Raw genomic sequence first — 13,260 nt, forward strand, 5'->3', positions numbered from 1 at the left:
TACAGGAGGCGGGACAGAGCTGTCTATGAGCAAAGTTTTTGACCACTATTGAGTCAAATAATATCAACTCAAAATAGTGTCACCAATTCAAAATAGTCAATCCCATTAATCACTGATTTCATACATGTAACATTGTCTACTTGCTAAAATTTATTTGTAACCCCCAAATAATCATAAAATAACCCCCAAATCAAATTATTATAAGTGTTTATAATAATCAAAATAACATTTTTAAGAATAACTTTGGAAAAAAGAGAATTATAACTCTTGTGTCAATATGGAGATAAATTAAGAGATGACACTGACTAGAAAGTATCAAATCATTTTGGTTGCTAAAGGGAGAAATAATGAGAATCTGAAACATAATCAATAGAATTAAATAAGCAAATGGATATAGTGAGTTTGAGAAAAAGAGAAGAAATGTCCAGCCTGGGCCATTAGATAGCTAAGAGTGCCATTACCCAAAACAGAACAAGTTAACAGAAGCCTAATAAATTCCATGATAAATATATTAAGCTTGAAATGACTGTGGATGATCCAAGTGAAGGTATGCAACAGGAAATTGGATATGGAGAATGAAAACTCAGAAAAGAGACTGAGACTGGAGATAAAGTATTTAAAGATGTCAAACTACAGGTAAATGAAGCCATGGAAATGGTTTATGTCTCCTACCATCATCACACAGAGTCATAAAAGACGGCCGAAGGACAGAAGCAGAAAGAAGAGCTAACAGAGGAAACTGAAAAGAAACTAACAAGGGTGGGTGGGGTACTAGAAGAGACTGGTGTCTCTGAATCTAACAGAAGGGGTGGCCCTTCCCCTTCTTTCCTAGCATGCTTCACTGGAGTTCAACTAAGATAAGAATTAAGTAGCTTCTATTAGATCTGATAGTAAGGAAGTCATTAGTGACCACGACAAAATGAACCGCCATGGAGACATGAGTTGGCATAGAGAACTAGGAGTTGAAGAGTAAGCAGTTTTAAGTGAAGCAAAGAAATGCGTTAGTATGCTAGGTGCGGTGGCTCATGCTTGTAATCCCAGCACTTTGGGAGGCCGAGGCAGGCGGATCACCTGAGGTCAGGAGTTCAAGACCAGCCTGGCCAACATGGTGAAACTCCATCTCTACTAAAAATACAAAAATTAGCTGGGCATGGTGGTGTGCACCTGTAGTCCCAACTACTTGGCAGGCTGAGGCAGGAGAATCACTTGAACCCGGGAGGCAGAGGTTGCAGTGAGTTGAGATGATGCCATTGCACTCCACCCTGGGCAACGAGCTAAACGTCATCTCAAAAAAAAAAGAAAAGAAAAAGAAATGAGTTAGTAGCAAGCACCACCACCCCCCAAAAAAAGAGAGAGAGAATTGTGCAATTTAGCCATTTTCTTTCACTTAAACTATTCCCAATTGCTGTAAAAGACTCACTCTGCATACAATGGGCTGTAACCAGCTGAAACACAACATTCACTGCTTGTATTTCCAGTAAGATAAACTGAAAAGCCTCCAATAACAAGACACCCAAGCTGATACCTTAGCATAAAACTAGTCATAGATAGAAAAAAAAGAAAACAATGTAGGAGAGCAAGATAAACAGAAAGCACAAAAGGACAGAATAAAAATAAACTTTTATCAATAATGTATCACTGTTTATCGATAATCACTATAAATAAGACAAACTAAACTCACCAGTTAAAAAAGACAAATTGTACGAATGGATGTTTACAAATCCAGCAATTCCTCAGTGTTTGTCCAAGAGAAATAAAAATATTTGTCTACAAAATTTTTAGACACTAACATTCACACTTAAAAAGATTAATCACCAAGACAGCAGAGCTCTTAGGTGAGTCTGAGTGTGAGCTGGGCAGATTGATTACCACAGCTCATTACATATTCGATCACCATGATCATTCATTTTTACTTACCGCCAACAGAAGACACATTTATTAGCACACGCCAAGCTCGGGGTGGTTTCCATGCAGCGATGGCTCTCAATTCCATAGAAGGTGTGTTTGTAACAACCTCCTCTCCCTCGAAGCATCGACTATGACAAGTAAACAAATCACAATTTGAATAAAATCATCAATGCACAGAAACAAACCACCAAGGCATCATTTTTAAGAGAAACCATGTGTTTCGTAACCATAAATACTCCTACTGGTATCTGCATGACGCAGGAAATTAGCATTGGAGCATTTTAGTGTTTTGGCAGTGCCTTGGGTTTTTACTAAAGCCCAATGAAATAAACCTATGATTCATTAACTCTGAAAACTCTATAGGGAGAACCACTAATGCTTTCATTTTCAAATCCATCAGACTCCTTCAAATAATATTAGTACAATAATATATAATGCTAAGAAACAGATAAAACAGACTCCTAAAAAACGGGGGCTGTCTGCATATGCAAGCGTATCCCTGCTCTGAATAAAGAAGGATGGGTACGGGAGAACAATCCTGGAGTGTGGTTCTTTTGTTTGTTTTGTTTTGAGACAGGGTCTTGCTCTGTTCCTCAGGCTGGAGTGCAGTGATGCAATCATAGCTCCCTGCAACCTCCAGCTCCTGGGTTCAAGCAATCCTCCCATCTCAGACTCTCAAGTAGCTGGGACTATGGCTGTGAGCCACCATGCCTGGTTATTTTTTAATTTTTTGTAGAGGTGAGGTCTCACTATGTTGCCCAGGCTGGTCTTGAACTCCTGGTCTCAAGCGATCCTCCCACCTCAGCCTCTCCAAATGCTAAGATTACAGTTGTGAGTAAGCCACTGTGCCCAGCCCTGGAGTATACATATTTGAGACATTGTGGGGGCAAGCAGCAGGTATGTAAGAAATAGATTATTATTCCCATTTCCAAAAAAATCACCATTTGATGCAAGGGATAAAAACATATATCATGAGCCATATAAGTTGGTACATGTAGTAAGAAGGTAATCTAAAGAAATATCTAGATCAACTAGGGTTGGAATCAAGATAATATCAAGCTTTGGCCGGGCGCAGTGGCTCAAGCCTGTAATCCCAGCACTTTGGGAGGCCGAGACGGGCGGATCACGAGGTCAGGAGATCGAGACCATCCTGGCTAACACAGTGAAACCCCGTCTCTACTAAAAATACAAAAACTTAGCCGGGCGAGGTGGCAGGCGCCTGTAGTCCCAGCTACTCGGGAGGCTGAGGCAGGAGAATGGCGTGAACCCGGGAGGCGGAGCTTGCAGTGAGCTGAGATCCGGCCACTGCACTCCAGCCTGGGTGACAGAGCGAGACTCCGTCTCAAAAAAAAAAAAAAAAAAAGATAATATCAAGCTTCAAAAGATAAAATCAGATCTGTCCAGAGCTCTGTGTAAGACCAGCTTGATTTCAGTACAAGTGAAAGCAGTGAAGCCTGGGAGGAGGTTATGTGAGAGAGGTAATGATGACTTTCTCCTAAGATCAGTGGAACTGGTAGGTTACTGAAGAAGTGAAATCAATGTCATTCCCCACTGAGGGGCACACCAGAGGAAGTCATCCAAAATAACTGATTTTGAGGCCAAGTGACTGAAATAACATGGAATTAACAATACCAGCAACGAACAAGGAGAAGGAAAGTGGAGACATGAATGAGTAGCCTTTACACATGTATGATGTGTGTCAGTGTACTACTTTTTTTTTTTTTTTCTTTTGAGACAAAGTCTCACTCTGTTGCCTAGGCTGGAGTGCAGTAGTGTGATCTGGACTCACTGCACCCTCCGCCTCCCAATTCAAGTGGTTCTCCTGCCTCAGCCTCCTGAGTAGCTGGGATTACAGGCATGCGGCACCACGCCCAGTTAATACTGGTATTTTTCGTAGATGCAGGGTTTTACCATATTGGTCAGGCAGGTCTTGAACTCCTGATCTCAAGTGATCTGCCCGCCTCGACCTCCCAAAGTACTGTTATTAATATAAGCCTGTCCACAATGAAAGAACATTACATAAAATTCTACTAGCTTAATTACTGTCAGTTGACCATGAATACTTTTAACCACTTTTTGTTCTGACTTTTAAAAAAAAAAAAAGTTTCCTTGTCCATCTCAGTACTGCATTTGGAAAAAAAGGAGTGAAGGGAAAATACTGTTCATACTGTTCAAGATACCTGTGCCTACACACCTCTTCCAAGTTCCTAATAAAATGTACAAGGCAGCAAACAAAACATTCAAATCTTGCAAATAGCACTGAAAACCCAGTGTCCAACAAATGCCAGAGTCACAGATAATTTCCACAAAATCTCATGCCACTAGAGAAACAAAGCTGAATAACTGTACATTTCAATCACTTAATTAAGAAGTTAATACACTTTGTTCTGAACTGTCCTGTGCTGCCCTGTCCCATTCAGATTGAAGTCCTAACCCTCAATGCAATGCAAAGGCATGTGGATATAGGCTCTTTAATGAGGTATTTAAAGTTAAGTGAGGTCATGTGAGTGGGACCCAAATCTGACAGAACTACCGTCCTTATAAGAACAGGAAGAGAGACCAGAGATCTCTCTGCCCGTGCACAGGGGACAGATAATGTAAGGACTAGAGCCCATAAGATGGAAGAGCAACCAAGGTAGCTTCACCAAAGGATCAGTGAGAGCTTCCCAGAGGTGTGCCGTCCAAATCCAATACTGAAGGACTAAAAGGATTTTTCAAAAGGACTCTGTAAGACACAGGCATAGAAGCACGTGAGAAGAGGATGGAATGTTTTTCGTTTTAAAAAATGATTTCCCCAAATGTTTAAGTCTGTGATCCATTTTGAATTAATTTTTATATAAGGTGTGAGGTTTAAGACACTTTTTTGGAATTTGTTGGGGGGAGCAGTATTTGGGTCTTTTATTCTTTTCTGCTGGTTTTGGCCTATGGATATCTAATTGCTCCAGCAGCATTTGTTGAAAATTTCACCATGGAACTTGATATGGTTTGGCTGTGTCCCCACCCAAACCTCAACTTGAACTGTATTTCCCAGAATTCTCATATGTTGTGGGAGAGACCTGGGGAGGAAACTGAATCACAGGGGCCAGTCTTTCCTGTACTATTCTTGTGGTAGTGAATTAAGTCTCACAAGATCCGATGGGTGCCTTGTACATGGAGACAGGGTTTCACCATGTTGGCCAGGCTGGTCTTGAACTCCTGACCTCAAGTGATCCACCTGCCTCAGCCTCCTAAAGTGCTAGGACTACACGCGTGAGCCACGACACTCGGCACAGATTGGGTAAGTTCTATTGTTCTGTCCTGTTCACCAATCATTCTATTGATCTGTTAAGGTCACTGATTCTATTTTGTCATCTCCATTTGACTACTGGGCCCATCAATCACAGTATTTCTCTTACTATACTTCTCAGCTTTAGAATTCCCTCTTGGTTCTTTTATAACTGCTATTTCTTTGCTCAGGTTTCTTTTTCATTTGTTTCAAGACAATTTGTAACTGATGGCTGAAGCACTTTTATGACAGCTACTTTAAAATCCTTGTCAGTTAATTCCATCGTTTGATTTATCTGGTGTTGCCGTCAGCTGATTATCCTTATTCAAGGTATGATTTTCTTGTTTCTTGGTATGGCAAGAGATGTTTTTGTTGTATCTGAGACATTCTGTCTATTATGTTGGAAATTCTAGACCCTGGTTCATTCATGCTTTTATTTTAGTACATTATTTCAATTTAGCATGCAGGTCCTGGCCTACTTCTTCTGCGTGCTATGGTTCCAATGGGCAGTTTAATTTTCAGAGCCTTTGCAGTGCAATTTTTCTTAGACTCCCACTGGTCCCTGCTGGAGCTGTCTGAGGGAGAGGGAGGGACTCCTCCAGACTGTCCCACTGGGAGTCTCTCAGTGGAGAAGGAGAAAGTCAGGCCAGCTGACTTCCAAGGTCAGGCTGCTTTTGTGGCAGCTTGTCTGACCTATGCCCTCTGGCAGCCCCAGTATCTCTGGGTAGAGAGGGAAGTCTCAGACCCACAAGGACAAAGAGGGTCCCCCAGCTGGGCCACTTGTGGTGGTGGGGTCCCTCTTGCTGGTGCCACCCAGCCAACATCATATCTCTTGGTGGGGGGAGAGAGTCTCAGGCCCAGCAGGGATCGATAGCATTTCACAGGCCAGGCCACTTGAAGGGGCTGCAGGCTGGGGAGAAGGATCATGTCTCTCTAATTAACAAATAGTGACAGAAAGGAAATCAGTGGTTTACAGGAAGTAAAGAGAAATTTGGATTATAAAGAAGAACAAGGACATTTTTGTATTTTGGAAATACAAAACATTTTGTATTGAAGAAATATTATCTTAACTATGGTGATAGCTTCACGGGCATATACATGTATAAAACTTTATCTGGCAGAGCAGGGTGGCTCATGCCTGTAATCCCAACATTTGGGAGCCCGAGGCAGGTGGATTACTTGAGGTGAAGAGTTCGAGACCACTGTGGCCAATATGGTGAAACCCTGTCTCTAATAAAAATACAAAAATTAGCTGGGCATGGTGGCAGGAGCGTGTAATCCCAGCTACTTGGGAGGCTGAGGCAGGAGAATCTCTTGAACCTAGGAGACAAAGCACCACTGCACTCCAGCCTGGGCGACAAAATGAGACTCCATCTCAAAAAAAAAAAAAACTCATCAACTTGTACACTTTAAATATGTACAATTTCTCATATGTCAATTATACAGCAATAAAACTGAAAACATTTTAAAATTTAAAAATAAGACACAGGAGTCCGCTGAAAAATTTCCCACCAGCCAAAGTGTGAAAATTTGATGATCAAAACGGAAAATAACTATAATGGATGGAGTTGATGAAAATGCATCATTACATTCAAAACCAAGGGAAAAAGTCACCATTTGAAGTGGCAAGTAAAACAACTCCTACTTTGAAAATTGGTAGTTTAAGAGAAAACAAATCAGGCATTTATCATGCCATATCAGTAGGAACTGTATTTCAGAGTAACTAAATATTCTTGGTTGATTAAAAAAAAAGAAAGAAAAGCTCTCCTTTACAGAATAATGCCAGCTAGTAAATGCAGAATAAATGACAGAATTAAAAAATGCTTTTACAAACTCTAATTACATATTATTTCAGGGAAGTATTAATATTATCAACTTGTGGGATTTTTTTTTTTAAGACAAACATTCGCTTAATGGTTGACAGAAAACTAGATGTTATCTTAACGCCAAAATAATGTTCTAAAGACATAGAAGAAAGGAAGCAGTAGAGTATCATTACCGTGTTTCAACTGTCAGTATTAGCATCACAAATAGTGGGCTGACCAGCAAAAAGACCATGACTCGCTGAAGGCTCAGATGATCATTAGCAATTTTTTTTTTTTTTTTTTTTTTTGAGACAGAGTCTTGCTCTGTCGCCCAGCCTGGAGTGCAGTGGCGCAATCTTGGCTCAATGCAACCTCTGCCGCCCGGGTTCAAGTGATTCTCCTGCCTCAGCCTCCCGAGCAGCTGGGATGACAGGTGTGTGCCATCACGCCTGGCTAATTTTTGTATTTTTAGTAGAGACGAGGTTTCAGCATCTTGGCCAAGATTGTCTTGAACTCCTGACCTCATGATCCACCCGACTCAGCCTCCCAAAGTGCTGGGATTACAGGCGTGAGCCACTGCACCCAGCCCAATCATTAGCAATTTTAGAAATAAAGTACATTTTAATTAGTTATGATTTTTTAAAATTACATTTTGTTCTAGATATAATGCTATTGCATACTTAACAGACTACGGTATAGTGTAAACATGACTTTTATAAGCAATGGGAAACCAAAACATTTGTGTGGCCTCGCTTTACTGTGACGTTTGCTTCATTGCAGTGGTCTGGAATGAAACCTGAAATACGTCCAAGGTAAGCCTGTCATTTGCTGGCATGCTAGCCCTACCTCAATAAGGGTTATTTCCCTCTCTTAATCACATATAAACAAGTCTGTCTTGAAAGTCTTGTAAAAAATAATAATAATAATAACCGCTAGTCCCTTTACTTCTATTGTTTGTTTTGGTTTTGGTTTTCGTTTTGAGACAGAGTCTCGCTCTGTTGCCCAGGCTAGAGTACAGTGGCACAATCTCGGCTCACTGCAACCTCCGCCTCCCAGGTTCAAGCGATTCTTCTGCCTCAGCCTCCTGAGTGGCTGGGACTACAGGTGCCCACCACCATGCCCGGCTAATTTTTGTATTTTTAATAGAGATGGGGTTTTACCATATTGGCCAGGCTGGTCTCGAACTCCTGACTTCCAGATCTGCCCACCTCGGCCTCCCAAAGTGCTGGGATTACAGGCGTGAGCCACTGCACCAGGCCTGTTTTTTGTTTGTTTTTTTCTTGTTTGAGACAGAGTCTTGCTCTGTCGCCCAGGCTGAAGTACAGTGACACAATTTCAGCTCACTGCAACCTCCACCTCCCAGGTTCAAGCAATTTTCGTGCCTCAGCCCCCCAAGTAGCCGGGACTACAGGCACATGCCACCATGTCTGGCTGATTTTTATATTTTTTGAAGAGATGGGGTTTCATCATGTTGGCCAGGCTGGTCTCCAACTCCTGACCTCAGGCAATCCACTTGCCTCGGACTCCCCAAGTGCTGGGACTTCAGGTGTGAGCCACTGCAGTCAGCCATTTTACCTCTGTTAAAGCTAAACTTATCTATTATAAGAAGGTGCAAGTAGCTAACTGCTTCCTGGCACCTTCTAATGTAGTAGTGCCAGACTATGTTTGTACAGAAATACATAATATTTAATACAAAGGACTTCCCTTTTTCTCTCATTATCTTATAGTTTGGACAAAACACATATTATATTATCCATAAATTTACTTTAACAATATTATAGAGTATGGTATAAACAAAAGGCACTGAGTCTGATATTACTGAAAATCAATGGATTGGAAAGAAGAAACTTGGGATATGAGAAGTATTAAAAATAAATAAAATAAAATAAAATGACAGGGTTTAGCATATTGTTATCAAGAGTAGATGGAATAACAGAAGTGTCATCTGGCTGGGCACAGTGGCTCACACCTGTAATCTCAGCACTTAGAGAGGTCAAGGCAGGTGGATCACTTGAGTGCAGGAGTTCAAGATCAGCCTGGGCAACATAAGGAGACCCTGTCGCTACAGAAAAATTTTAAAACTAGCCAAGCATCGTGGTGCGCACCTATTGTCCCAGCTACTCAGGAGGCTGAGTTGGGAGGATCACTTGGCCCAGGGAAGTCAAGGCTGCAGTGAGCCCTGACTGCATCACTGCACTCCAGCCTGGCCGGGCGTGGTGGCTCATGCCTGTAACCCCAGCACTTCGGGAGGCGAAGGTGGGCAGATCATGAGACTCCAGGAGTTCAAGACCAGCCTGGGAGACATGGTGAAACCCCATCTCTATAAAAAATACCAATGTTAGCCAGGCGTGGTGGTGCGTACCTATAATCACAGCTACTCCAGGTGGATCACTTAAGCCTGGGAAGCTGAGGCTGCAGTGAGCCGAGATCGTGCCACTGCATTCCAGCCTGGGCGACAGAAGGAGCCTGTCTCAAATTTAAAAAGAAGGGAAGTGTCGTCTGTCAGAATATTCCTGCCCCTTAGGATAAAGCCAGAGGAAAAGGAGTGAAAAACAGGAAGAAGAGTTTCTCGAATATCCACAAATAATAGCAACAGGCCTGTGGAGCAGATTGTACTAAAAAGATTCAACAGAGAAATCTGGAGAATGTTATTCTGACAACAGCAGCAGCTAAGAATCAGGTTCTTTATTAGGAAGGACCACCAAGGTAAATGAAGTATCAAGCAAAGATCAGGTATGGATTGTGAAAATGGGCAGGGGCAGTCCCGGAGAAAAATGAAGACAAAGGGATGTTTCCTGCAAAGCCCAAGTGGGCACAATGGAAAAGGCCGGCACAGGGAGAGGCGGGGCTCATGCTGGAAGGGGCATGTAGAAATGGAGAGTGAAACATAGTCAGCAGAAGGGATCGTAGGTATGAACCCAGGATAGAAATGTTTAAGAACTGTAATAAAGAATGTAAAAAGTCAAGCATGGTTGGAGAAGAAAAGTTGGTTTAATTAGAACTACCAGTTTGTTATTATTTTATTTATTTATTTATTTTTTTTTTTTTCGAGAAGAAGCCTGACTCTGTCGCCCAGGCTGGAGTGCAGTAGCACAATCTCAGCTCACTGCAATCTTCGCCTCCTGGGTTCAAGTGATTCTCCTGCCTCAGCCTCCCAAGTAGTTGGGATTACAGGCATGCGCCACCACGCCCAGTTATTTTTTTTTTAAAGTAGTGACAGGATTTCACCACGTTGGTCAGGCTGGTCTCAAACTCTTGACCTCAGGTGATCTGCCTGCCTCGGCCTCCCAAAGTGTTGGGATTACAGGCATGAGCCACGACACCCAGCTGTGTCAGATTTGAGCTAACCAATAACAGTAAAGAGACTGAGTTTTGTATGGGGAATCTTTCTAGGGCAGAACAGGCTGAGAAAAGGTCTGGCAGACAGGACTGGAGATGCTACATCACCAGGAACTAAGTTACTGGTGGCCTGTGGTCACTCAGCTCCTGGAGATACAGTACAAACAGTGGCAAGAGATGCAAATCAGGTACCTGATAAAGAGCCCTTATCCAGAATATATAAAGAACTTTTACAATCCAACAATAGACACATAATCCAATGTAAAAATGGGCCAAGGATTTGAAGAGATATTTCTCTAAGGAAGATATACAAACGTCCAAATCGCAAATGAAAAGATGCTCAACATCACTGGTCGTCAGGAAAATGCACCTCTAAGAGATACCACCTGACACGCCCTAGGATGGCAATAATCAAAAAAATGAACAATAATAAATGCTGGCAAGGCTGAGGAGAAATCGGAACCCTCATAGACACAGGTAGGAAATGAATGAAAACATCTCCATGCGAAAATGTGTACATATAATAATGTCGGCCAGGCACGGTGGGTCATGCCTATAATTCCAGCACTCTGGGAGGCTGAGGTGGGCAGATCACCTGAGGTTGGAGTTCGAGACCAGCCTGATCGACATGGTGAAACCCTGTCTCTACTAAAAACACAAAAATGAGGCATGGTGGCACGCGCCTGTAATCCCAGCTACTGAGGAGGCTGAGGCAGGAGAACTGCTTGAACCTGGGAGGTGGAGGTTGCAGTGAGCCGAGATCGCACCACTGCACTCTAGCCTGGGTGACAAAGTGAGACTCCGTCTAGGGAAAAAAAAAAAAAAAAAAAAAGAAATGCAAAGAATTAAGAAGAGTGGAAGTGATCTTGGCTATAAAAAAAAAAAAAACAGAATGGAGAACTTATACTACATAATTTCAGACTGACAACAAAAGCTCACATAATCAAGACAATGTGGTATTGGCACAGGAAAGACAAATATATCAGTGGCACAGAATTTGGAGAGACCAGAAATAGGCCTGCCCGTATGATGGACTGACTGTCTACAATGGCCTAGAAAGTAATTCAATGGAGAAGGGAAAGTACGAAATTATCAGAACCAACATGGAATTACTTATGTTAAGCAAGCCCTGACAAAGCTGGGGAAGGTCATGAAGAAAGGGCTCTCATGCTTGTATGCCTGATAACAAAAAAGATTCTACAAAAGCCACAACCTTGAACAAAGGCCATCACAACCTTACACAGAAATACATCTGTTAAGACATCAGCCCGACAACTGCCTGCCCAACCTTCGACAGTATCACTCTTGTTCTTGATCTTTGTAGCCAAGAATAATGACTTCAAAACAATTCTGTAACACTCCTCATTTCTTCCTTTAAAGCTGGGTGTAGGCCAGGCGTGGTGGCTCATGCCAGTACTTTGGGCGGCCGACGTGAGTGGATCAGCTGAGGTCAGGAGTTCGAGACCAGCCTGGCCAACATGGTGAAACCCCATCTCTACTAAAAATACCACAAAATTCACCAGTCGTGGTGGCGTGTGCCTGTAATCCCAGCTACTAGGAAGTCTGAGGCAGGATAATCCCTTAAACTCGGGAAGCGGAGGTTGCAGTGAGCCGAGATTGTGCCACTGCACTCCAGCCTGGGTGACAGAGCGAGACTCTCTAACAAAAACAAAACAAACAAAAAAAGCAGGGTATAGTGGGTACAATAGTTCCAGCTATTTGAGGGGCCAAGGCAGGAGGATCACTTTAACTCAGGAGTTCAAGTGCAGCCAGGAGAAAATAACAAGACCTGTCTCTTAAAAAAAAAAAAAAAAAAAAAAACCACCATTGTCTTCCTGAAAATGGACCTAATTTATTACGTTCCCACTGCTATGTTCTATTCCCAAATAAACATTTTTTTCTCTTAGAAAAAAGGCCTCTCTCTGTTTGTTATCTGGTTCACATAATTGGTGTCAGAAACAGGACCTGAAAAGGCACTGTAAGAATTGGTGATTCTTGGCACCACTGCAGCACTCACTTGACCCCTTGAGCTCGCCACCACCATGATTCTCCTTTTCTGTCCTGGTATGTCTTCTCTCAGTCTGAGTCTCCTTCCTTTTAGTAGAGGCTTTTTTACTTTATTTGGAACGTGGTTTGGATAAGGCCACCTTAATAAGGAATCACACATCCCTCTTGGGATGATTGATAGACTTTTTACCTTTTCTGGAAAGTATTTTCTAGTATAAAGAAAAGCGTCTTTCTGGATTAAGTACTCTTGGTTTCTACAAAATTGACATTCTCTCTGGGAGGCATGACTTCTCTGGTTTGTGTACCCCATTTAGTATCTCATTTGATATGCATGCCTAGGTTAAAATGTTTTTGAACACTCTTATCTTGGACTCTTTTCATTTGATTTGACTCTTTTCCCAGGCTTGTTTCTGAAAACTTTCTGAGACCAAAATAAATGTTCTGGATAGTGGGCACAGAATGGCTAATTAAAAGCCACTAGGCGGCGAGGTGCGGTGGCTCATGCCTATAATCCCAGCACCATGCGAGGCCAAGGCAGGCAGATCACTTGAGCTCAGGAGTTCAAGACCAGCCTGAGCAACATGGCAAAACCTCGTATCTACCAAAAAATACAAACAATTAGCCGGGCGTGGTGGCACGCACACCTGTAGTCCCAACTACTCGGGAGGCTCAGGTGGGAAGATCGCTTGAACCCGGGAGGTGGAGGCTGCAGTGAGGTGAGATTGCACCACTGTAATCCAGCCTGGGTGACAGAGTGAGACTCCATCTCAAAATTTTAAAAAAGCTACTAGGGTGGTTGCCACCATCTAAAACACTAGTCTGAATTCCTCATGGGATTTATAGAATTTTCTTTGCTCTTGAGAGATTAATAAGAAATGGAATAAGATTCTCAAACATTTAGGCATGCTAGGTTTTCTGGGACTATAGAAGGCTATA

The 13,260-nt window shown here is 42.4% G+C and overlaps 1 protein-coding gene across 2 annotated transcripts in view; it reads right to left on the reverse strand.

Moving 5' to 3' along the window:
• LOC703026 (S-adenosyl-L-methionine-dependent tRNA 4-demethylwyosine synthase TYW1) overlaps positions 1–13,260 on the reverse strand; it is a 250,211-nt gene that overhangs the window by 167,878 nt on the left and 69,073 nt on the right. For both annotated transcript variants that reach the window (XM_015133369.3, XM_077996645.1), the window contains exon 10: positions 1,918–2,036. In XM_015133369.3, the coding sequence (XP_014988855.1) occupies positions 1,918–2,036 (119 nt within the window). The remainder of the gene's footprint in view (positions 1–1,917; positions 2,037–13,260) is intronic.

The sequence above is a fragment of the Macaca mulatta genome, chromosome 3 (genome assembly GCF_049350105.2).
Source record: "Macaca mulatta isolate MMU2019108-1 chromosome 3, T2T-MMU8v2.0, whole genome shotgun sequence".
Taxonomy (NCBI): domain Eukaryota; kingdom Metazoa; phylum Chordata; class Mammalia; order Primates; family Cercopithecidae; genus Macaca; species Macaca mulatta.